The 25,871-nt window shown below is 43.7% G+C and overlaps 1 protein-coding gene across 2 annotated transcripts in view; it reads left to right on the top strand.

Moving 5' to 3' along the window:
* The window catches only part of DENND5A (DENN domain containing 5A), a 1,739,423-nt gene that overhangs the window by 972,941 nt on the left and 740,611 nt on the right, over positions 1 to 25,871 (top strand). For both annotated transcript variants that reach the window (XM_044059112.1, XM_044059111.1), the window contains exon 6: positions 2,169 to 2,486. In XM_044059112.1, coding sequence (XP_043915047.1) covers positions 2,169 to 2,486 — 318 coding nt within the window. The remainder of the gene's footprint in view (positions 1 to 2,168; positions 2,487 to 25,871) is intronic.

The raw sequence follows: 25,871 nt of genomic DNA on the forward strand, positions 1-25,871 counted from the left end.
GGGAAGAAAAAAAAAATCCTTCGTAAAGCTGATTGCTTGTCTCCTTTGAAGGTTAGGAAAAAGGACAACCAGTGTCAAAGTAGACAATGTACAGATGATAGTCTCATGCTGTTTCTCCTGCTATGTACACCGTAACAGGCCACTTCAAAGCAAGTTTGGGACCCATTGTGCCAGGACTTTAGCTGCTTCTTTGGTTTTCTAGAAAAGGGTGGACCCTAGAAATATTCTAGAGGCAGCAATTTGTTCTTTTGCACATACTTTCCTCTGAACATGGTTTTACAAAGTATTGCAAACTGGATTTATTTTCCAGGTCCAGATCAATCTTTGCTAAGTCCATTCTCCAGGGACACTGGGATTCTGGAATTCCTCCCTCCTTTCTAGTTTATTTGTAAGCTATGGTAATTTACCCAAGTATCTTAGGCTACTGCAACAGTGTTGTAATTTTTTTAACATGTTTGTTGAATTATCACCCAAGACAAAGCAAACATACATTTATATAAAAGAAAACAAACCATGTTAACATGTTCGCAGTTGTAAGCATTGTATATGACATACATTCTTTTATGCAATTATCATTAATCCAGCATTACATGAATTGGTCAATTCCTGCCTCCCCTTTAACCGCACTACTCCAAAACATTATTCCACATGTCTTATTTCCACAGTTTTTTCTATGTAATTTGCTTCTACCCTTTCTAAAAATCCCACTTCTAATTCTTTTATCTCAGTTACAATATTCACTATTTCAAGTAATTGCTTTTTTTGGCAGCCACCAGAATTAAACTTAACAAGGCCTTACTATGTTTAGATAATTCAGATCCTATATCCCAGCTAAAAGAAATAATTTTCTTAGTTACACTTGTTTGCTCACCCAATATTTCTGACAGAGTACCCTGTAAGGAATTTTTTTAAAACCTGCCAACTCATTACACTCCCAATAACGTATGTTCCCATTTACCTCTTTCTTCCCCATCACACCTCCAACATTTGAAAACTTCCTGAGGCAAAAATCTTTGGAGTCTTGGGGTATAAAAATACCTATACAAACACTTCCAAGCAAGAATCCTAAATCTTATAGACTTTTTTGCATGCTTGGGAGCCACACATATGTCCTCCCATTCAGGCCATCTTTGGTTCAAAAAGTTGGAAAAAAAGCTTTAAAATGCACCTCAGAACATCTTTAATCCTATGGCTTCTGGGTGCCTAGTAGCCACAAACGCCAAGCGTAATTTAGTTATTACATGGTAGTTTTGGTCATTTAGGGTATGTTGCAATGAATCTGAGAAAAGCAAAGGTGAAAATTAAATTTATTTCCTTAATCGTGTTTTTTTTCAGGCATTGTTGGACGAAACTGTTAAACAAAAAAAAATTTAAATACATCTCAGAGCTTCTAGAAATATTGTGGCTTCTGGAGGCCTAGAAGCCCCCAGTTCCCTGTCTTATTACAGTTATTTCCACTGGAGTTATTACATGATGGTATTGGTCATTTAGGGTGTGCTAGAAGGATGTAGGGAAAAAAACAAAAGTTTAAGAGTAATATTAAATTTATTTCTTTGATCATGTTTTTTTGTTCAGGCAGTCATTTGATAAAAAGGCTATTAAAAAAATCTAAAATGCATCTTAGGGCATCTAGAAACTCTTGGCTTCTGGTAGGGCCTAGCAGCCTCAAGCTGCTGGTTTAAGATAATATGCCAGCTTTCTAGAGAGATGAATTTTTGATAAGAATTTGCAAGTACTAAAATCATTCCTCTTTCAGAGGCTTTGAAGATAGTTTGTTAACAGCTCTTCAGACGCATAGTTTTTAGTATGAAAAGAGAAAGAGGTAATTGCATGTAGAAAATGTAAAGAAGAGAAGTAACAGAGTGGCAGTTTATATGTACTGGTCTCTTGGGTTTGATCTTAAAAAGTCTTTCAAGGACTAAAACCACTTGGTCTGGGAACAAAATTAAAAAAAAAACATAAATATTGCAATAGACAGTAGTGCAAAGTTGTTTTACTGGTATTCTAGTTAGAAGAGGCATTATTAGAGAAACTTTTGGTATTCAGGAGATGACACGTTAGTGTTTAGAATAGATTAACCTTGTTGCATGTTGTTTCTGATATCTAGGCAGACATCAGATGTAGACATAAGTTGTTCTCTAGTAATGGTATATCCTTATTGTTCATAGGCAAACCTCTGTTTTGTGGATATTGACAACCATTTCATTGAATTGCCCGAGGACTTACCTCAGTTTCCAAATAAACTAGAATTCATTCAGGAGATTTCTGAGGTCCTAATGGCTTTTGGAATTCCGCCAGAGGGAAACCTACACTGCAGTGAAAGTGCCTCTAAACTGAAGAGTCTCAGGTTAAGTGACGTTGCATCTGATAAAAGAAATGGGAACATTGCAGGTTCTCCTTTGAACTCTTACGAACTGCTAAAAGAGAATGAAACAATAGCACGACTTCAGGCTCTTGTGAAAAGGACTGGTGTTACTTTAGAAAAGGTAAGTTATACTTGTGTATTATGGAAGTTTTGTTAGTGTAAGATCAACAGCAATATTTTCTATAATGTCTGCTTGGGCCTCTCAAAACATCAACTACATTATCACAGCAAACCTCACAATAATTCTGTCTTTATCTTCAAGATGCATATAATTGAACATTTCCATTTTTTTGTTCTACTTTATTGAGCCAGCCATCAAACCTCTAGTTATGTCTGCACAGCTCAGAGTGGCACAGATGATATATAGTCTATGACCTTTGAGCTAGGTACATAAAATCAGTACTCTTATGCAGTAACTACTGCCTTCAGGAAAAAGCTGACTTAATTTAGCTACATTTGGACCAGCTAGCATTAGCAAAACGGATTTCTGAATTCCAGGTCCTGTTGTGTACTGCCCCTACATGATGTGTGGTAGTGGGACGTTGGCTAAAACTAGTCTGCATCTAAAATGGTTTCACCTTTTTCTCTGAACCAGCCTGTACAATTACCATTTTTCCTTTTATCAAAACAAAAGTGAAAGATATTTACTCACCCTGGATATGTACGGGAAGTTCAGATATCATGTGGCAAGAACCGAGGACATAAAAATTAGGGAAAAAAAAAAGATCAACTGTTAGTCCCCTTCTGAAGGAAGAGGCAGGGCTTACCTGTAAACCAACATACTTTGTCACATTGCATTACCCCTTTTTACATTGTCCTTTGTTATGACAAGTACAATAAAACTATGTCATACACTATGGGGATGTACTTTACTAGAATTGCTTCCACTTCTGCTGCTTTATTTTTAAACTGCTTTAGCCCATAACACATGCAGATTTGTGACCTTGTTAAATTTTGTATATTTACAAACATTACAAGCTAGATGTCCAATCTAGAAGCATGCCATACTTTACTATGGTGGAAAATCAGTTTAGCTGTCTTCCATCATTGATTAGTTTTAGAACTGTTTGGGAATCTTCCCTTATTAGTGCTACAGCAACAGTCCTTTCTGATGAAAGGAGATATGTTTGTATAAGGTGCATGCCATATCAGTAGATCTTGAAGGGAAAAAAACATGTAGATGGGCATATAACCTACGACCATCCCCATGCTGAAAAATGAATTTGTATGTAGATTTTAGTAGTTATACGTTTGTATAGTTCTGGTATGCAGGAGTCTTCCACTGTTATCACTGGCTGCTTTCAAAACAAGTCATTGGTGGGAGAGGGGGGTGCCCTGTCTGAGATGTATGAGGGGGTGCTGAAAAGTTCTAAACCCGACCTAGAAGGGAATGATATGGAGCCAAGAAACTTACAAGTTATTCAACATATTCACCCTGAAGTACAACACATTTGGCACATCATGTCTGAAATTTCTGTAAACCTGCCAAAAAAAAAAGTCTGTAGTCTGGTCACTGAAATACTGCTCCACTGCTGCAATCACCTCTGAATCACTCGAAAATTGCCATCCTTTCAAACCCTTTTTAAGGTTTGGATACAGGAAATAGATGGAACAAGATCTGGTGAGTAGGGTGGATGGTGCCAGCCTTGTGAACAGGTGCATTGTCTTGCAAAAAGATAACTCCTTTCTGCAGCTTCCCTCTCCTTTTTTCTTTCAGTGCCTCCTTTAATTGGCACAGCAAGTTACAGTAGTATTCTGCATTAACTGTTTGGCCCTTTGAAAGATAGTTAGTCATTACAACACCTTCCTGATCCCAAAACACTGTAGCCATGACCTTTCCTGCTGACTTTTGGGTCTTGAACTTCTTTGGCCTTGGTGAACCTGAGTACCACCATTGCATGGACTGTTGTTTTGTTTCAGGATTATAGTGGTGTAATCATGTTTCATCAACTGCAACTAGTTGTTACTGAAACTGGGAACCCAGACAGTAAAACAGTAAAACAAACGAAGCCCTGGAAGGTACTGTCACAACAACCTGGTTTATTAACAGATTAAACACTTTCATGATTATAACAAGACTTCTTCAGAATCACAAAACAATACTCAAACACAATTTAAATATCCCTCCTTCAAGGTCACATGATTTAAAAACACCAATAAACTCCATGCATAAATTACCTACCCATTTTCACAATATTAAAATAGCTTGAAAACAAATTTAGAAAACAAGTTATTAAAACAATTTTGCCTATTCTAGACAAACATACACCTACATAAACATTTATGTTAAATGATTGTTATTATTGTTAAACTTTATAGGACATAAGATTTAAAATACTAGAGATGGATACAGAGTCATTCAAACCAGGTGGCATGTTAGCATTCAATTTAAGTTGCCATAGGGCTTCCTTACTTTCAACTGTGTCCACACCAAAAAATACAAAAATTATGGTCAGGGTTCTTCTCCACATGTTTATACAAAGAATTTCTCAATTGTTAGTTTTTTATATCATTCAAATGCTCATAAATTGTATCCTTAAATTTACGGATAGTTTTCCCTACATAGAACCCCTCACATTTCCTTCACAATGAGAGATAAACCAAATCCCTAGATTTACAAGTACAACTAAAAGAGATGTGAACTACCTCATTGTTCACTTTTACCTCTCTTACTTCTAAAATGTATTTACACTGGGTATACGACCCACATTTGAATGTCCATTTTCATCTGCTATTCAACATCCTATTCTGGTTATCATTCTCTAGTAACACTTTCAGGGATCTCCCTCTCCTAAAAATCATCCTTGGCCTATGTCCCATCAAGTCAATCACCCCATCAAAACACTGGAAAATTTTCCAATTATTTTTTAAAACCCTCATAATACTTTCATGCTCTTGTGTATAGGCTGTAATAAGCAAACAAGGTAAATTTTTTTCTTCGCGATTCCTCTTCTTTTCAACACCATTAAACCATCCCTTGGTTAAAAGTATTGGTGTTATATGCCCTTCATTTCTTCTTCACTTGAAATTTTTGTTACCAAGTCTTAAGGGATAACCTCTGGCCCCCCATTTCCATTAAATATTTACATTCTTTTTCAAAATTATTATCATCTGAAATCATTTGAGGCAGTCTAAATAATTGCCCCTTGACTATTCCTCTTCTTTGATGCATAGGATGGCAGTTACTATAATGTAAAAAACTATTTGAGTATGTGGCCTTTCTAAAAATAGAACTTTAAATTGACTTATTTTCAAGATCTTTTAACACCAAAACATCCAAATAACTAATACTGAACCTATTATAATTATATGTAAATGTTTAAAAAAGGATGTAGTGGAGTTCATATATATAGTAAAGGTTTGTGTTTCCGTTTCCCTCCCGTCCCAAGCAGTAAATATGTCATCCAAGAATCTTACATATAATTGCCAAGAGGAAATGTTGGGCTTATTAAAAACGAAAAGTTTTTCCCATTGCAGTAACACAATATTGGCAAATAAAGGGGTGCAACATGCCCCCATGGCTACTCCCGTCTTTTGTTAGAAAAACTGACCATCCATATAGACAGTTATTTTTTTAACAGTAGCTCCAGTAAGGTTTTCAGTACATTCATTTCATTAGAATTAAAGCACCAGGTTCAAGCAAAGATTCATGAAACATTTCTATACCTTGATCTGGTGGCATTAGCACATCTATGGTCACAAAAGCTAGGCTGGGACTATATTTTACTGACCTTAATTTAGATAAAAAGTCCCAAGAATCTTTACATATATATGGATACTCATTCAGTACCCATTTTACCTTTTCATCTATATACTTGGCCATTGGATGTGTAATAGAAGTTCTTGCACAAACAGTTGGTCTCATTGAGGGGTCTAACAAACATTTATGGATCTTTGGTATGCCAAATATGGGTGGAACAACAAGAAATTTACAGTTAAAAAATCTGATATTTCCCATGTAATTTCACCCTGATCCAAAAAGTTCCAAAAAGTTGGTACCAACTCAATGAAGATGCCCCAAAATCAACTTGGAAGTGTCAGTTTGACATCTTTTCTCATCGGCATTCAAACAATTGGGCACCCATTTGGCTGACAGCTTCTACATACCAAGCTGCTCATGGATATAAACCCAACACATTCCCTGGATATCTGTAGTGTCTCAGCAATTGCTTTAGCCGATATTAACCGATCCACCAAAAATCAGGTCATGGATGTGGTCAACAATTTCAGGAGTTGACACCATTTGAGGCCTCCTAGACCTTGCTGCATTTTTGATCTTGAAACCTGTATGCTGAAAGTCCGTACACCATGTCTTCACAGTTGAGTAAGAAGGCACTTTTCACTCAATGTTTGCATCATACATTCATGGATTTCCTTTGGAGTTTTCTACTGCAGGAATAGGAACTTCATGATGGCTTGGAGTTCCACACTTGAAAATTCCACACTTTTCATTGACATGGTTCAATCAATGATCTGAAACAATGTCAAAACATAGCATTGTGATTCTGCAGATTGGCACTTTACAAGATAAAGTAACCCTCTTTTCAGCTACAGAGGCAAAATAATACTCAGAATTTAGAAAGTTGGTTAGGCTTAGAACTTTTCAGCACCACCTCGTACTACTCTCACCATGAGAGAAGTCATGATATCTTTGCCAGCACATTGTGGAAAGTCATTTACTGCTAGCTTAATCTTCTAACAATCATTTATATTCCCCACTGTGGTACTTCTCAGCCTATCCAGCAACACAGCTAGGCATTTTTGAAGTGAAGAGATAGGAACACAAGGCCATTTCATGTTGGATCTCATGAGCTTCAAGGACTCTGCAAAGGAGGGAAGTCCAAGGGGAACTTCTCATGCAAGCTTGAGAGGGAAGGAATCTCATGTTCCTCCATTACCCCCAGGAGTGAAACTTCCTGGGACTGTATATGATTTTTACGTCTGATCAGTGCCCAGTCAGTACGGATATGTTCTGTATGTGTATTTAATTCTCTACCTTGAGTGAAAGTGATATACCTATTCCTAGTAGATGATGTGCTGGACAGCAAAACACATACTGCATGTAAGGTCACCATTCAGCATTTAAGAGCTTGATTATAGCCATTCCAGAAGTCTTTGGTGGTGGTATTTTTCCAGTGGTTATAAAGATCACATTTCTTGTGAAATGTTTCTTTTTTTTTTTGGTAATGTAATCACAAATCAGTGCAGATATTGGACATGCATTACATTCCCAGTCCTGAATAGAAATCATGTACCATACCTTGCAGTAGTTGAACATAATGCATTTGGGCAACCTACTCATTGTAATGGACATTTAAGCCTGTGGGGGTTCCTAACAGTACAAAGTTGAATGCCTGAGAAAGTCTGGCATTTTGTAGTGAAATTTCATGGACAGCATACTTGAATGTTGTCTTGTAAACTGTGCTATGTTCTGCTGTTGAATGTAAATATAATGTGATGCCTACCACATGAGAAAAAGAAAAATCACGTGGATGTTTGTTTTGAAAATATTTTAATGAGTATTTCAGATTGTCAAGTACTTTTGATTGAAAAATAGGTATACTGAGGAAATATAGTAAAATGATAACTTTGAAAGTCAAAATATACATTGTTTCTTCATTTCTTCTACAAAAAGATACAAAATAGAAGTTCCAGCTTCTGCTGCACACAGGCTATCTTTCTGGTGAAGTAAACCTCAGTTGACTGTCAAGGAATCACATACATTTTTTTACAAATTTGCAGTTATTATTTTTAATATGAAGTGTTTCAACTTTCACTCACACTGATCAGTCTATATCTGGGTATGCTTGTGATATTTGATCAGGAGCAAGACATTCTGTTCCCAGTAATATGCTTCATATCAGTTTACAATTACACATTTCATCTGATGTTTCAGATCCATAGTCATTTAAGTATGGTCAGATGGCAGTAGGTTGTTGGCTTTCATTGCAGGTTGATCTCTCTTTCTTTGAATACCCATTGTTTGATTGGGCATACCTGCAATATCTTACCTGTGGCAAAATGAAAAAAAAATGCTGACTGCAGTAATGTTTTACAGCATATTTCACATATACACAGCCTCTTGACAATCCAGACCCATGTCTATTTAACTGTGGTCAAGTGGCAGTTGCAGAACTTTGCATTCAAGTACAAACTCTGCACAACCCATTTGCCACATTTTTACTGAGAACACTTCAGCTGTTTGGCAGTGAACAGATGAAAGACATTCTGCCCATACTAAAGCATTCATATATTTTCATGTGCACACATTGCCTCTCTGACAATACAGATCTATGATTGTTAACTGTGATCAAATGAGAGTAGTCTACTCCTACCTAAGAGTAACCGCTTTTTGACTGAGTACACCAACACAGTTTTACTGTAACTGTAAAATAGCTTTTACATTTAGTAACATATTTAGTTTTAGTTCTGTTGCTCGTGTGTGTGTGTGTGTGTGTGTGTGTGTGTGTGTATGTGTGTGTGTGTGTGTGTGTGTGTGTGTGTGTGTGTGTGTGTGTGTGTGTGTGTGTGTGTGTGTGTGTGTATATATATATATATATATATATATATATATATATATATATATCCCAGAATTTCTAGACAGAAGATATAGAAAAAAGATTAAGACACAAATTAGAAGAAAGAAAAAAATACTTGCACAAGAAAAACTGTCAGAAGCTTCAGATAAAAATCTGTGTTCACTAATGCAACAGATTAATAAAAAACATTATATAGACCAAGAAACCTTGGGCCGTTTGGAAAAAGAAGCTACCAAGGAAGTGCAAAAATGCAAAGAACAAAATCTACAGATTTTTAAATATGTAAAAAAGAAATATGAACATGGGAAAGAGAGAGATCTGATATGGTGCAATATTTATGCAATGGAAAAAGCCAAATTAATCAGTACAAAAAAGTACAAAAATGCAGCCCCAAAGGTATTTAAAGAGAAATACAGGCAAAGACATCCAGATAGGAAAAATTTCACAATACAAAAAAAAAAAGGTCACAAAGAGGGAATGTAGAACAGTAGAGTTGATGTTGTCTTTTTCATTCTTCCTCACTGATGGGTCCTGGATCTGAAATCAGATCTGACTCGGCTGCTTTCCAAGAATTTTGGATCCAGGTTTCGAGCTCCTCCCTCTATCCATAATGCACCATACCTTCCTCAACTCCCCAGATGTCGTTTGCCGCACTTTGTGTCCAGGCATGGTTCCAGTTTCGAGCTAGTGGTGTTGATCTTTTTGGAGGTAAGTACTGATATTATAAAAAAATTGTTTCTGTGTAGCTCTTCATTATTTCCCTTCCCTCATATTTGTTTCTCGCAGATACTAGGGACTTTAGAGTTTCTCTCAGCTTTCTCTTGTGCTGTTAACACTCTGCTATTCTGTAAAAAAAAAAAAAAAACAAAGACTTTTCTAGTTTAAAACTTAGTCAATATAGTTATCGGCTGTTATTACTGGGAACTGGGGGTGTGTGTGTGTGTGTGTGTGTGTGTGTGTGTGTGTGTGTGTGTGTGTGTGTGTGTGTGTGTGTGTGTGTGTGTGTACCTGTTGTTGTGGTTTCTCTCTTTCTTTGGTCATGTCTGAGAAAACAACAGCTTTCTTGAGATACACTTCTTGTGGGCACAACATCCCTAACTCTTGATTCCCACAAGAAGTGCATCTGTTGCTTAGGACTAGGACATCTAGATATGGAGTGCGTTGTTTGTGCAGCCTTCAATCCTCAAGCTTTGGCTGACTGCAGGAACAACATCATTTTAAAGGTCTTGCTGCCTGTGTACTCCAGTTCTGGGTCTCAAACCCCCCTTAAACATGTTGGCTCCAAGTGACCCCTTTTAGCTTCCTCAGGGGATTCTTTGGAGCATGGTCAGAAATTACCTAAAGTCTTAGATCAGTCTACATCAGATCAGAGCGCCTCCAGAAAGTCTTTGGATCCAAAGATCTGTTCAGACCTGTCGTCTGTGATTCAGAGCGTGTTGAAGCATGTGTCTGATTTGAAGGGCCTGTTGGATCCATTTTCTTCAGCTCCGAGCACCTGTAAGTCGAATACGGATCCAAGGTCTTCTACGGGTCCAGAAAGAGTGGTTGTAATCTCAGGATCTCTCACTCCAGGCACCTCCTCCTCAGATCCCAAATCTTCTGATCCGGTGGATAGGAGTCTTACACCAACCTTCCAGGTGGAACCATTATCCCCAGCTCTTCCCTTGAAGGTCCTTCCAACTCCATCCAAATTCAAGGCATGCTTCCTTGGCATAGTCCAGGTCTTCCCAAAGTTTCACTGAGGCCATTATGGACTGGATGATGTGGAAATTCCTCGGGGTGCAAATCCAGATGAGGGTCTTGCCATCTCTGTCCCATCTCGGATCTATGTGCGCTCTTTCTCCTACCTTGCAAACACCTTTTCAGGTCTGACCTCTGGCTTCAGAATCTTAGGAGCCTGGGTACCCTAGAGACTCAATGTCTGATCTAAGGAAGCTTCCTTCCTCGACTCCTACTATATTCCTGACCATTTTTGTCAGATCAGAGCGAGTCCTGGATCCAAGACGTTGGCATCAACTTTAGGGGGTTGCCCTCAGCTCTGACTTTGAAATAGTAGATGTACAATATAATAAAGTTTAAATAAACTCTAAAAAAGGACATTGTACAGAAAATAATGAAATTCATTAAAGCAGAATAAACAGGAACTGTCATAAGTTCATACTAATCTGTTGATTCAGTGGACTATTTGTAGCCTAGCCAACAATCCCACCAATTTAGTAAGATATGAAGTAATACCAGATCCCAGATTAGTTTTGGACCATTTCCAGAAGGGCTAGGGGTGTACTTATGATTGCCCATCCAGTCATCCCATATATGGAGCTAATCTGATTTACTTTCCAAGCAGAGTCTGCTCTTTAAAAGAGGTATTATCCGTGAAAGGTTTCTATCCAACCAACAGGTCCTATTTTTTCAGTGGTAGTTTCTCTTGAGTGGGTATTTAGGATGCATTAGTTTTGCAGATGCATAGGAGATTGAATAGGAGCGGATCCCTCAAGGCTCTGTAGTCAAGGAAATTATTTCCTTTTAATAGTTGATAGGAAACTGAGAAGACTGAGTGAGTGCACTTTAAGGCAGTAAAGGTAACTCTAGCGGGATATGCCCTTGATTTTGTAGTTAAGGAAACACTGGTGTAATGAGCTGGATAATATACTTAGCCAAGTACATACCAAGAGAAGCATTATATTCTATTATTGGTCCAATAAGAGAGGAGTAGAGGGGGCAATTGCTTCTTTGTATCTTTGTACCTGGTAGTCTGACTATATAAAAGGATTTCCTGACAACAGTGGTCACATAGTGGTCAAAGGATACTTTATTCTCAGTGAAGGTACCCAAGTCCCTAGTAACTGAGTCGATTTATAGAGGGGATGTTGCTTGTGTGATTGGAATAGGAGGGCCAAGGTTTACCAAAGGACACAGTGCTGCTTTTTTTGGCATTTTGTTTGAGATGACTGTGGACCAACTTCCACTTGTTAGCATGAGTTAGACCATCCTGAAGAATATGTATGTCATTTGTAGTATGTATGATGGTTCTGAGTTTGCAGTCGTCTGCAAACTTAGTCAGCCACAGGCCTTTGCTGTCTGCTTTAACATCGGAAACAGAGGTAGTAAAGAATAGTCGTCCTAGGACCGATCTCCTATGGATTATTTCAGAGTGTGCCTGCAATGCTAATATAGAGTAGATTGTCTCTATGAGCCAGTTTGCTATTCATTGGGTAACATAAAGGTTTAAATTTAATTGGATTAGTTTATCAGGGCTGCCTGTGTGTGGAATGGTACTAAAGGTTCTGGATGATTCCGAGTATGTCATTTGACCCAATTTACTCAAGTCTAATGCCTTAGTGACTTGTTCAAAAAAGCTACCAGGTTTAAGAAGTAGTGTTGTCCTTTAACAAATCCAAATTGCTTTTGATCCAAGATTTGAATACTACATGTTTCCTTGTTTAAGATTCATAATGATAGACTCCATTGCCTTACAGGTAAGGCTGGTGAGGCTGATACGTTTGGGAGTGTGATGACTACAGCAGTTATTTGTACTTCTGGCACAAATCCAGTAGAGAGGCTGAGATTGACTAGACATAGTAAGGAGTCAGCCAGGCAGTGTTTGGTGCTAAAAAGGACTTCTGGCAGATTATCAGAGCAAATGGAGCTAGTCTTTTTAGCTTTGGAGAGAGCACTTAGAACTGACTTGGAGGTGATTGGGGGTGGCATAGCTTGCCAATATGCTGAGGAGATTGGGGCTGTTATTGATGTAAAGTTTTAGCTGAATTTATGGACTGATGTGTTGGCAGTGTCCTTGGGGGTTGAATGTTTGATGTTGTTTTGTACTAACTCATAGCATTGCTAGTTATTATTTCATAGGTTTCTGACATAACTGAAAACACACAAACACTGGAGCACAGATGTATGATGTAATATATTTTTTTGGTCCAACGTAGATTTTGCAATTAGTCAAAGGGCTCAAGCCAGCTAGAAAGCTTATCAGAAGTTAAGTTACTAATGTTAGGTAAACTGCTTAAATATCCACTTGTGCCTAGAAAGGGAAGTATATAATTTGTTTACAAGTGCAAAAAAAAAAGAAAACTTGAAAAATGCTAGTGTGGGGAAAAAATTAAGCTTGGACTACACCTACGACACATACAGTGTGTGTGTGTGTGTGTGTGTGTGTGTGTGTGTGTGTGTGTGTGTGTGTGTGTGTGTGTGTGTGTGTGTGTGTGTGTATCAGAGAGAGAGAAAGGTATTGAGAGAGGGGCTAAAACTGTAGAAGACAGGGTCATCCCATGCTACAAAAATCAAAGTTTGGCATGTTCATAGGTTCATAGGTGTTTACTAGGCTAATGACCACAAGGGTCTTTTTAAGCCTAACCATGCATCCCAAATCTCTGACATTCTGGTACCCTTTATAAGTGTAAGTAGGAGCTTGGAAGATGAAACATTTATGGTTACTACTGTTTTGACCAGAAAGTTGCCTTTTTGCTTTCATGAATAAAACACAAGTGCTAAAACATAGTCCCCAGTAATCGTAACAGTTACTGTTTATATTCTGAAATACTCAGCCGTTTAAATTCAGAGTAAAATTTTAATAAATCTTGCATTACCAGAAAAAATGTTGCTCTTCAGTGTAACTTGTTTATTTCCAATGTTAGTTGCTCAAAAGATAAAGATTTGATGTTGTAAATCTTCATTCATTCCTTACTGATAGAACTTTGGTTCCGACCTCGGAACCGACTCTGCCAATATACAAGCTCACGCCACCCAAAAACTCTCGAACTAAGTCCTACTCATAGTGCCCCTCTTCTCCTTTCTTCAGATCTCGTTTGACGCATACTTTTCAAGATGTGCCAAGCCAGCTCTATCAGCTAAGTGAAAGATTTTTTGGATATTTTCTCGTGATAAGTGTTTATACTCTTTATAGTTCTTGTTTTTTCTCTTAGGATAGTTCTTTCTACTCTATTACATTTGTGATCCCTTTCCTACCCCTTTTTTGTGGTAATCTTTATACCATTGTTGGTATGGCCCCTCTCTTACCCTTGTGGTAATCTATTATACCAATGCTGGTATTCCCTTCCCTTCTAGTCCTCCTTTTCCAAAAAAAAAAAAAAACTTATACAGTATATTTCTCCTTTCCAGCTGTTTTCTGTACTAGTCTACTGTTTTCTCTGCTGTGTTGAATTGTTTTCTTTGACTCAATATGGCTGACAAAAGAGGAATCATGGGTTTCAAACAGTGTGATGTGTGGGCAAAAGATGCCTAACTCGGATGGTCATCTTTCATATGTTTACTGTCTAGGAGTTCCTCATCTCCAGATTCAACCTCCTTGCGAGATATGTAAAATTTTTAGATCTGAAGTAGTTAACTTCATTTGATCAGCAACCTGTGGGTATCGGATCCGATTCGGATCCGAGCCGGCAGCTTTCCTAGCCAAAGATCCGAGCTCCAAGCTCCTCCCCCTACCCATAATGCCCTGCCACCTCCCTCTAACCCTCAGATCTCGTTTGCCGCGGCTTCTGTAAGCTTCTTAGAATGAGCTCCTAGTGTGGTATCGTGAGTTAAGGCTTTATATATATTTTTTTTCTGTCAAAATTTCCATATCTTTGTGTGTGTGATTCCCTTCTAACTCCCTTAGTAATTTTTGTGGGTAGTTTTAAAAATTCTTAGTTAAAGTTTATTCCCCTCCCCCCTGTCTGTGTGTAAAGGTGTGTGCGTGTGGGCCTGTTCTCTTTTTTTCTTTCTTTAAAATGTCAGAAGGCCCAAAAGCTGTGTTTTCTAAATGCTCCGAGTGTGGCCATAAGCCGTCCCCAGTTGATGGCCACACTCCGTGCGTTATTTGCCTGGGTGTTGATCACCTTTCTTCGGGCTGCACTATTTGTGCAGACTTCAACCCCAGGGCTTTGAGGGATAGGAGGACGAAGCTAATCCTTGCGGGCCTTTTGCCCCGATTCCACTTCGTCCTTCTCCTCCTCCTCTGTGGCACCAGCTGCGGCTGTTCCACCTACCACCTCCGATCCCCTGGTCGGGACTCAACCTCCCTCTTTAGTACAGGAGGAAAGGGATGGCAAAAAGAGAGACAAGAAGGATAGGGAGTGGGAAAAAGATAGGCACCATAGCCACAAGAGGCGGTCCGAGTCAGTTCCATCGGCCCCGCCGTCCAAGCAGCTTGCCTCTCCCCTTAAGGTCTCCGGGTCTTCCCCATCCCGGCTTCGTTCTCCATGTTTCTTCCCGGAGCCAGAGGAGGAGACCCAGTCACCTTCGAGGTCGTCAAGGTGGCCTCGTCCAGGTCAACGAGGAGTTTATCCAACGCAGACATGGACCGGATGATGCGTCGATTTCTTCAGGCCCAGAAAGCAGATGGGAGTGCTCTTGCCTCTCCCCCCAGGGTGAGCACGACCCCCATTTTCATCCCCATTGCTCCTTCTCTGACCCGCTATCGGGGTTCGGAGCTGTCGGATCCATCTAGCTTCGGAGGTGGGGTGGTGTCGGCGCCGGCAGTGTTTCCTAGTTCGGCGCCAACTGTACCCTCGAGTCTGTCGGACCCGTTTTCAGATCCGAGCTCTCAGGGTTGTGAGTTGAGTGTCGGATCCGGAGGGGTTAGTGGGCCTTCGGCTCCATTGAGGTCGGAGCGCACTACTCTTTCGGATCCGATCGGGTCAACTCCGGCGCCGATCCGCATGCCAGATCCGAGGGGACTGCTTTCGGATCCTAGGGAAAGCAGTTCACCCTCAGCATTTGACGTCGTGGAGAGGGTCCTTTCGAGGGATTCGAGGCCCCAGGCTCTTGCTACGGATCCACCCGCCATTCCCTCTCATACGGGCCTGTCTTCCATCAGCCCCAGGGACAGCCTGCGCCTACGTCCCAGATGGTTCCCATAGAGGAACAGGACATTGTTGGTGAGGCCTCTTTAGACAGCCCCCCCGAGGAGGTCCCTCACAAATGAAAGTGCAAGAGGAGGCACTTGGACTCACCTGAGTCCCTCACAGAAGACACAGAGTTAGAGGAAGGGGAAGGTTCCCCAAGGTCACCCCCCGAAGACATCTCCTTTGGAGACATTATGGAAATGTTGCACATTAGAGGGGGGTGGTCTGCCCAAAAACCTTCCTCGGATGAGTCTGTGTTTCTGGGGGCATTTGACGCAGGCCCATCTACCTCTTGGGTGTCCCCTCCCGACAACCCCCTAGTGGACTTCATAACTACTAGGGCATGGAAGGAGCTGGACACTGTCGAGCCAGTACCCAAGAGAGCTGACAGGATCCTCAGCCCCCCCACGGACAGGACAGTTTGGAGTAAGGGTGCCCCAGTGGATGCCATGGTGGTGGCGGCTGCCACTAAAAAGGAATTAGCACAGGAGAGTTCCTCGGTACATCCTCCAGACAAGGAGTCTCGGATGATGGACTGCCTCGGAAAGCGGATGTTCGCTTCAGCGACCTTCTCTGTAAGGTCACTGAACTATATGGCACATGTAATTCGGCTCCAGCGGGACCTGATCAAGGAGTACGCTGGATCACCCCCAGAGTCCATGTCGGCCGAGGACAAACGGACCTTCTCGGCTCGAATGGCCACTCTCAAGTCGATTACTAACACATCTATGCGGCTTCTCTCCCATGCCACGGAGGGAGCGGTTAGAGCCAGCGGAACAGGAGTTGTCTTACGTAGACAGGCCTGGCTCCATCTCTGCGACTTTGTGGAACCTTTCAAGGCGTTCTTCGCGAACGCCCCTTTTGACGGTTCTATGCTTTTCGGCAAAACCGTCCGCGATACGCTTCTCCAGAGCGAGAAAGATGGAAGGACGTTGTCTGCCATCGGGATCCGCTTCTTGGCTCCTCAGAGGTCCTACTCCAGGAACCAAAGAGGACAAAAGAAGATGTGGTTCCGGAAAGCTCAACAATCCCGTTTCGCTCCGGATCCTTCGTCCTTCAGGGGCAGAGGAGGACAGGGTGGACGCCGGCCCAGAGGCAGAGGGGGGCTGAAGAATTTCGGGTCGAGGGAACCTTTTTTCCGATCGACCCGCGCAGCAGCCTTGAGGGTTGCCCGACTGCTCCTCTCTGGAGGCAGTCGGGGGGGGCGCTTCTCGGAGCACCTAACACACTGGGAGTCCATTACGACAGATCGCTGGGTACTCCGAATTATATCCAGAGGCTGTTCTATCCCATTCCTAATGTATCCTCCCTGATGTTCCACCCAATCAGAGGGAGGTAGCAGCCTTCGAAATACGAGAGCTGCTAAGAAAAAGAGCCATCTAGCACGTCCCCCTCAGGCAATCCGGATCAGGCTTTTACTCCAGGTTCTTTTTGGTGCCAAAAAAGACGGGGGGCTTAATACCGATTCTCGACCGGTCCACACTGAACCTGTCAGTCGCCAAAGAAAAGTTCTGGATGGTCACTATTCTCCCACTTTTACAGGAGAACGACTGGATGTGCTCGATGGACCTCAAGGATGCGTACTACCACATTCTAATGATCAGGCGATCCAGGAGGTTTCTCCGCTTTCGGCTGGGAGCCAGCCATTATCAGTTCAGGGTCCTACCCTTCGGTCTCACCACAGCCCCCAGGGTGTTCACCAAGATCATAGCAGTTGTAGGGGCCCACCTGAGGCTTCAGGGAATACAGGTCTTTCCTTACATGGACGACTGGCTCCTACCCGCCCCACCAGGCATCTGCTATGTTCAGGCAGGGACTACTTCTTACATCTAGCCTGCCATCTAGGGATCATGATCAACCACAAGAAATCCTCCCTTCAGCCTACTCAGATCTTGGATTTCATAGGGGCCAGGATAGACACTGTGCAATCCCGAGTCTTTCTGATGGCGGACAGACTTCGCAATCTAAACCTTCACATTCTGGCTCTTCTACAATCACCAACCCCCCCCAGCAGAATTAGTCCTGAGGGCCCTGGGATCCATGGCAGCGGCCATCAATCTGTCACCTATCGCACGTCTGAAGATGAGAATCCTTCAATGGATCTTACAGGTTCAATTGGCCATCCTACGTCAACCCCTGTCTACACCTATTCCCCTCAGCAGGATTTGTAGGGAGTATCTACTTTGGTGTTTCCACTCCAGAGACCTCCGGGAAGGGCGCCCCTTCTCCATGTCCCCACCCCAAGTCACAGTGACCACGGACGCATCTCTCCTTGGGTGGGGGTGGGGGGATTGCATGGGCAGATCCGTCCAAGGCACATGGACTCACACAGAGACCTCATTGCATATCAGTGTCCTGCAGATGAGGGTGGTGCTTCTAGCGTTGCATGCTCTCCATCCCCTTCTTCCTCCGGGGACTATTGCAATTCAAACAGACATGTCAGTAGTCTGGTACATCAACAAACAGGGGGGAACCAGATCTTACCCACTTTGCCAAAAGGCCATGAGAGTGTGGGAATGGGTGATATCCACCAACCACTTTCTCTTAGCAACGCACATACCGGGTCGGTCAAACATTCTAGCTGACAAGTTGAGTCGAACGATCCTCTCGCCTTATGAGTGGTCTCTGAACCCAGTAGTAGCGGAGCACATCTTCCTCAGATGGGGTCAACCTTGTTGTGAATTGTTCGCCTCGCCTTAGAACACAAAGTGCAGTGAGTTCTTCGCTCTAATTCCCCCACCAGGGGAAGTCCCCAGAGACACTCTGGTTCATGCTCCTCCGCTTCCATTGATGACAAAGTTCTTGCAGAAAGCTCGTCGGTTGGGGAGCAGAGTTATCCTCATAGCCCCATTCTGGCCTCGCCAAACCTGGTTCCCATACCTACGGTCTCATCTAGTACATCCTCCCTGGATCTTAGATCCCATTCCGGATCTGATTACTCATCCCGTAGGATTGAAGACACCCGACCTGGACTACCTCAAGCTCTCAGCTTGGTTGATCCAGTTCCGTTAATGACTAGGACTCCCGGTATATCTTCCTCAGTTAAGGCCAACCTGGTGGCCGCTCATAAACCTTCTACCAGGAAAATCTACAAGAGTAAATGGAAGCGTTTCTCTATCTGGGCAGAGCATAGGAATTTGGATCCCTTTACGGCTCCTATCCCAGCAGTCCTCAACTTTCTATCCCATATTTTTCATCAAGGGGCTAGTTCTTCTACTGTTAAAGTTCAATTTGCAGCTGTTTCCCACTTCCATGTTGGAAACAGTTTTGGTCCCCTAGCTTCCTCCAAGATTTGCAAGACATTCCTGAAAGGAAAATTCCTGTTAAGACCCCCTGTTAAAGATGCAATTCCTCCATGGGATCTAACCCTAGTTCTTCAGGCTCTCACTGGTCCCCCCTTTGAGCCCGCTGCTTCAGTCGACTTAAAATATGTATCTTGGAAAACTGCCTTCCTGATTGCCATTACCTCAGCTAGGAGGATATCGGAGCTTCACGCTCTTTGCAGTAAGCCTCCATACATCATCTTTCATAAAGACAGGGTTTCCCTCAGGACTTATCCCTCCTTTCTGCCTAAAGTGGCTTCAGAAGCCAATATCAACCAGTCCATCAATCTACCTGTCTTCTTTCCTAATTATCAAAACAAAGGAAAGTATAGACTTCGTTGTCTGGATGTTCATAGACAGTTGCGATTTTACTTAAACAGAACAGCTGAACTTTGAAAATCAGATCAACTCTTTGTGTCATTTGCTAAATCCTGTCTGGGTAAACCAGTGACTAAAGTAACCTTAGCTAGATGGATTTCCCAATGCATCCTCCTCGCATACAAAAGCTCTGGTCATCCTGAGCCCCTGAGGGTTCGAGCCCATTCTACCCGATCTATGGCTACTTCTACTGCTTTCTGGTCAAGGGTTTCTTTGAATGACATTTGCTCAGCAGCTACCTGGGCTTCCTCTCATACCTTTATTACACATTATAAATTGGATTTAATATCCAGAGGACACGCATCTTTTGGCTCTGTAGTGCTCTGGAATATCCTTCCATGAGGACCTCCCAGGATTTTTTGGTAGCTGGGGACTATGTCCCACAGGTTGCTGATCAAATGAAGTTAACTACTTCAGATAAAGAAGTTATGTACTCACCATAACGTTCCATCTGAGTAGGTAACTTCATTTGTCAGCAACCAACCCTCCCTCCATCCCCCGAACCCTTAGTTCGTTCTTGAAGGATCAGGATACGTCACTTCCAGATGACATCAGGTGAGATGTTCAGTATTCCTTTTTTATGTTATAGTAATTCTCTGTGACATTATGGCAAACTCGATCTGAGGGTTAGAGGAAGGTGGCAGGGCATTATGGGTAGGGGAGGAGCTTGGAGCTTGGGTCTTTGGCTAGGAAAGCTGCCGTCTCGGATCCGAATCAGATCCGATACCCACAGGTTGCTGACAAATGAAGTTACCTACTCAGATGGAATGTTATGGTGAGTACATAACTTCTTTTTCTTGCACTCTCGCAGAGTGCAAGAACAAACTGATTCTCAAGGGTTTATTGAAAAACCCCTTTTTGAAGTGGAGGTCTCACCACCTCCCAGGAAAGATAAGAAAAAGAAAAGCCACTCAGTTCCGGCTTCCCGGAGCTTTACGGAACTGAAAAGCTCTCAGACTGTATTTCCTAAGGCTCCCAAAACATCTGCACCATCTACTTTGGCCCCTGACCCTTCAGCTAGCTATATGATGCAGAAGTTGTTGTTGGTGAAAACTATGGAACTGATGATTCTTGTACCTGCTTCGGTACCAACGGTATCTTCAGTACCAAGCACTTCATTGACACTGACTGTGACTTCCTTTACGGCTCCATCTTCGGTGCTGAAACCTGAAATTTTGCCTAGAACTAGATATTCTCCTATTATTGACCCCTTCTTGGGACAACAGTATAGTCCCTTTCTTGAGAGACCAGACTCGCCATTAGGAATGTCAACAAGGTCCACCAGGAGTTTTTCTGAAATAGACGTAGTGCGGCTTGTTGATCAGCTCTTGGCAGCTAGAGGAATTCTGACCCCTACCAAGACTTCCCTCTCATCTGGAACCGAAGTTTACTCTGCATTGACTCCAGCTTATCCTCCTCCAGTCTCTTTGCAGACCTTGGAGCCCTCGGTACTGAGGTCTACCCCGGTGGTTATGCCTTCGGTTCCTGTGATGACCCTGTCCATGGTTCTGGAGCCTTCCCTCTGGATATCAATCCATCCGGAGCTGACCCACCCTCGGGACCATGACTGGTCTGTTGGCACTGTGACCCTTAGTTCGGCGCCAATTTTTTCTATGGTGCCATCTACGGCTCCGGTTGGCCTGGCAGTTTCTGGTCCTCTCAGGGCTCCTTTCCTGGAGGTAGGCTCATCGAAGTGGGGTTTGACTTCCGTTTTAAGGTTGTCCCTCTTGGTTCTCGGCCCCCATCCCTCTTCTGGTGGGCCTGCATTCCAGGTGATGGAGAGGGTACTTGCTTCTTCAAGCTTGTAGTTGGCACCTTGTGCGTCGGAACCTGATGTTTCATTCTCCTCTAGCATGCAGATGTTCTTCGTGTTTCACCATTGCAGTCATTACATTTGGGTAATCTGCTGGCAGGTTGCCCTCAGTCGGCCTGAATATCAAAGTCTTGGGTCCTGTGTCGGTTGCTGTCTCCTCTTCCATGACGTTAAGTCGTCAGGGGTATAAAACATGCAGCTGACGCCATTTTATTCAGTCTTTCTTTCCGCGCGGTGCCCGAAGCAGAAGCAGTTTGCAAATGCTGGTCGGCCAACTCCCGAAATTTTCGCATTCGAATTTCAGAACCAAAGTCTTCAATTAAAGCTAAGTACCCCGTTGGGGGAACCTTTTCTTGTTCCTTTCCGATGTCAGTAAAAGTTAATAATTGCATTACTTGTGGGAAGCAAATACCTCATAAGGATTTTCATTTGTACTGTATTCCTTGCCTAGGCCCAGATCACAATGTGCCTTGCTGTCGGTTTTGTGCTAGATTTAACCAACGCACTATTAAGCATCAGTATATTTGTGCTTCAAAATATTTTGGATCCAGATTGAATTACCCTGAAATGTCGTCGGAAAGCAATCCGACTACCGGAGTTCACAAAAAACGCAAAGAAAAAGACAGAGACAGACCGTTGAGGTCCAAAACCAACGACGAAGCTTCTCCTAAGCCAGTCGCCGGTTCGCCGGTACTCAGTGAGGCACTTTCGCAGCCCCTGATACCCACTACTTTTGAGTTGCAGGCCTCTACCGAGACCCATGCCCATGCCGCAAGATTCTCAGAGTATTGAACCCGCGATGTCTCTCCCTCGGATGGGTCCTGAGCCGCTGCACAGGCATCGGCTTCTGAGGTTGTTTTCAGGCCTCAGCATTTCATTCCTTACTGATAGAACTTTGGTTCCGACCTCGGAACCGACTCTGCCAATATACAAGTTCACGCCATCCAAAAACTCTCGAACTAAGTCCTACTCATAGTGCCCCTCTTCTCCTTTCTTCAGATCTCGTTTGACGCATACTTTTTAAGATGTGCCAAGCCAGCTCTATCAGCTAAGTGAAAGATTTTTTGGATATTTTCTCTTGATAAGTGTTTATACTCTTTATAGTTCTTGTTTTTTCTCTTAGGATAGTTCTTTCTATTACATTTGTGATCCCTTTCCTACCCCTTTTTTGTGGTAATCTTTGTACCATTGTTGGTATGGCCCCTCCCTTACCCTTGTGGTAATCTATTATACCAACGCTGGTATTCCCTTCCCTTCTAGTCCTCCTTTTCCAAAAAAAAAAAAAAAAAAAAACTTTTCTTATACAGTATATTTCTCCTTTCCAGCTGTTTTCTGTACTAGTCTACTGTTTTCTCTGCTGTGTTGAATTGTTTTCTTTGACTCAATATGGCTGACAAAAGAGGAATCATGGGTTTCAAACAGTGTGATAAGTGTGAGCAAAAGATGCCTAACTCGGATGGGCATCTTTCATATGTTTATTGTCTAGGAGTTCCTCATCTCCAGATTCAGCCTCCTTGCGAGATATGTAAAATTTTTAGATCTGAAGTAGTTAACTTCATTTGATCAGCAACCTGTGGGTATCGGATCCGATTCGGATCCGAGCCGGCAGCTTTCCTAGCCAAAGAACCGAGCTCCAAGCTCCTCCCCCTACCCATAATGCCCTGCCACCTCCCTCTAACCCTCAGATCTCGTTTGCCGCGGCTTCTGTAAGCTTCTTAGAATGAGCTCCTAGTGTGGTATCGTGAGTTAAGGCTTTATATATATATTTTTTCTGTCATAATTTCCATATCTTTGTGTGTGTGTGATTCCCTTCTAACTCCCTTAGTAATTTTTGTGGGTAGTTTTAAAAATTCTTAGTTAGTTAAAGTTTATTCTCCTCCCCCCTGTCTGTGTGTGAAGGTGTGAGCGTGTGGGCCTGTTCTCTTTTTTTCTTTCTTTAAAATGTCTGAAGGCCCAAAAGCTGTGTTTTCTAAATGCTCCGAGTGTGGCCATAAGCTGTCCCCAGCGGATGGCTACACTCCGTGCGTTATTTGCCTGGGTGTTGATCACCTTTCTTCGGGCTGCACTATTTGTGCAGCCTTCAACCCTAGGGCTTTGAGGGATAGGAGGACGAAGCTAATCCTTGCAGGCCTTTTGCCCCCTGATTCCACTTCGTCGTCCTCCTCCTCCTCTGTGGCGCCAGCCGCGGCTGCGGCTGTTCCACCTACCGCCTCCGATCCCCTGGTCGGGACTCAACCTCCCTCTTTGGTCCAGGAGGAAAGGGACGGCAAAAAGAGAGACAAGAAGGATAGGGAGTGGGAAAAAGATAGGCACCGTAGCCACAAGAGGCGGTCCAAGTCAGTTCCATCGGCCCCACCATCCAAGCAGCTTGCCTCTCCCCTTAAGGTCTCCAGGTCTTCCCCCTCCCGGCTTCGTTCTCCACGTTTCTCCCCGGAGCCGGAGGAGGAGACCCGGTCACCTTCGAGGTCGTCTAGGTGGCCTCATCCAGGTGAACGAGGAGTTTATCCAAAGCAGACATGGACCGGATGATGCGTCGATTTCTTCAGGCCCAGCTGCAGATGGGAGTGCTCTTGCCTCCCGGGGAGGCTCCCCTTTTTCCCCATTGCTCCTTCTCTGACCCACTGTCGGGGTTCGGAGCTGTCGGATCCATCTAGCTTCGGAGCTGGGGTGGTGTCGGCGCCGGCAGTGTTTCCTACTTCGGCGCCGACTGTACCCTCGAGTCTGTCAAATCCGTTTTCGGATCCGAGCTCTCGGGGCCGTGAGTTGAGCATTGGATCCGGAGGGGTTAGTGGGCCTTCGGCTCCGTTGAGGTCGGAGCGCACTACTCTTTCGGATCCGATCGGGTCAACTCCGGCGCCAATCCGCACGACGGATCCAAGGGGACTGCTTTCAGATCCTAGGGAAAGCGGTTCACCCTCAGCATTCGATGTCGTGGAGAGGGTCCTTTCGAGGGATTCGAGGCCCCAGGCTCTTGCTACGGATCCACCCGCCATTCCCTCTCAGACGGGTCTGTCTTCCATCATCCGGCCCCAGGGACAGCCTGCGCCTATGTCCCAGATGGTTCCCGTAGAGGAACAGGACATTGTTGGTGAGGTCTCTTCAGACAGCCCCCCAAGGAGGTCCCTCACAAACGAAAGTGCAAGAAGAGGCACTTGGACTCACCTGAGTCCCTCACAGAAGACACGGAGTTAGAGGAAGGGGAAGGTTCCCCAAGGTCACCCCCCGAAGACGTCTCCTTTGGAGACATTATGGAAATGTTGCGCATTAGAGGGGGGTGGTCTGCCCAAAAACCTTCCTCGGATGAGTCTGTGTTTCTGGAGGTGTTTGACGCAGGCCCATCTACCTCTTGGGTGTCCCCTCCTGCCGACCCCCTGGTGGACTTCATAACTACCAGGGCATGGAAGGAGCCAGACACTGTCGAGCCAGTACCCAAGAGACCTGACAGGATCCTCAGTCCCCCCCACGGACAGGACAGTTTGGAGTAAGGGTGCCCCAGTGGATGCCATGGTGTTGGCGGCTGCCACTAAAAAGGAATTAGCACAGGAGAGTTCCTCGGTACATACTCCAGACATGGATTCTCGGATGATGGACCGCCTCGGAAAGCGGATGTTCGCTTCAGCGACCTTCTCTGTAAGGTCACTGAACTATATGGCACATGTAATTCGGCTCCAGCAGGACCTGATCAAGGAGTACGCTGGATCACCCCCAGAGTCCACGTCGGCCAAGGACAAACGGACCTTCTCGGCTCGAATGGCCACTCTCAAGTCGATTACTAACACATCTATGCGGCTTCTCTCCCATGCCACGGAGGGAGCGGTTAGAGCCAGCGGAACAGGCGTTGCCTTACATAGACAGGCCTGGCTCCATCTCTTCGACTTTGCGGAACCCTTCAAGGCATCCTTCGCGAACGCCCCTTTTTGACGGTTCTACGCTTTTCGGCAAAACAGTCCCAAATACGCTTCTCCAGAGCGAGAAAGACGGGAAGACGTTGTCTGCCTTCAGGATCCGCTTCTTGGCTCCTCGGAGGTCCTACTCCAGGAACCAAAGAGGACAAAAGAAGATGTGGTTCCGGAAAGCTCAACAATCCCGTTTCGCTCTGGATCCTTCGTCCTTCAGAGCAGAGGAGGACAGGGTGGATGCCGGCCCAGAGCCAGAGGGGGGGGCCGAAGAATTTCGGGTCGAGGGAACCTTTTTCCAATCGACCCGCGTAGCAACCCTGAGGGGTTGCCCGACTGCTCCTCTCTGGAGGCAGTCGGGGGGTGCTTCTCAGAGCACCTAACACACTGGGAGTCCATTACGACAGATCGCTGGGTGCTCTGAATTATATCCAGAGGCTATTCTATCCCATTCCTAACGTATCCTCCCCGATGTTCCACCCAATCAGAGGGAGGTAGCAGCCTTCGAAATACGAGAGCTGCTAAGAAAAAGAGCCATCCAGCACGTCCCCCTCGGGCAATCCGGATCAGGCTTTTACTCCAGGTTCTTTTTGGTGCCAAAAAAAATGGGGGACTTAATACCGATTCTTGACCTGTCCACACTGAACCTGTCAGTCGCCAAAGAAAAGTTCTGGATGGTCACTATTCTCACACTTTTACAGGAGAA

Source organism: Protopterus annectens, chromosome 17.part0 (assembly GCF_019279795.1).
Source record: "Protopterus annectens isolate FY-2018-M chromosome 17.part0, PAN1.0, whole genome shotgun sequence".
Lineage (NCBI taxonomy): Eukaryota > Metazoa > Chordata > Ceratodontiformes > Protopteridae > Protopterus > Protopterus annectens.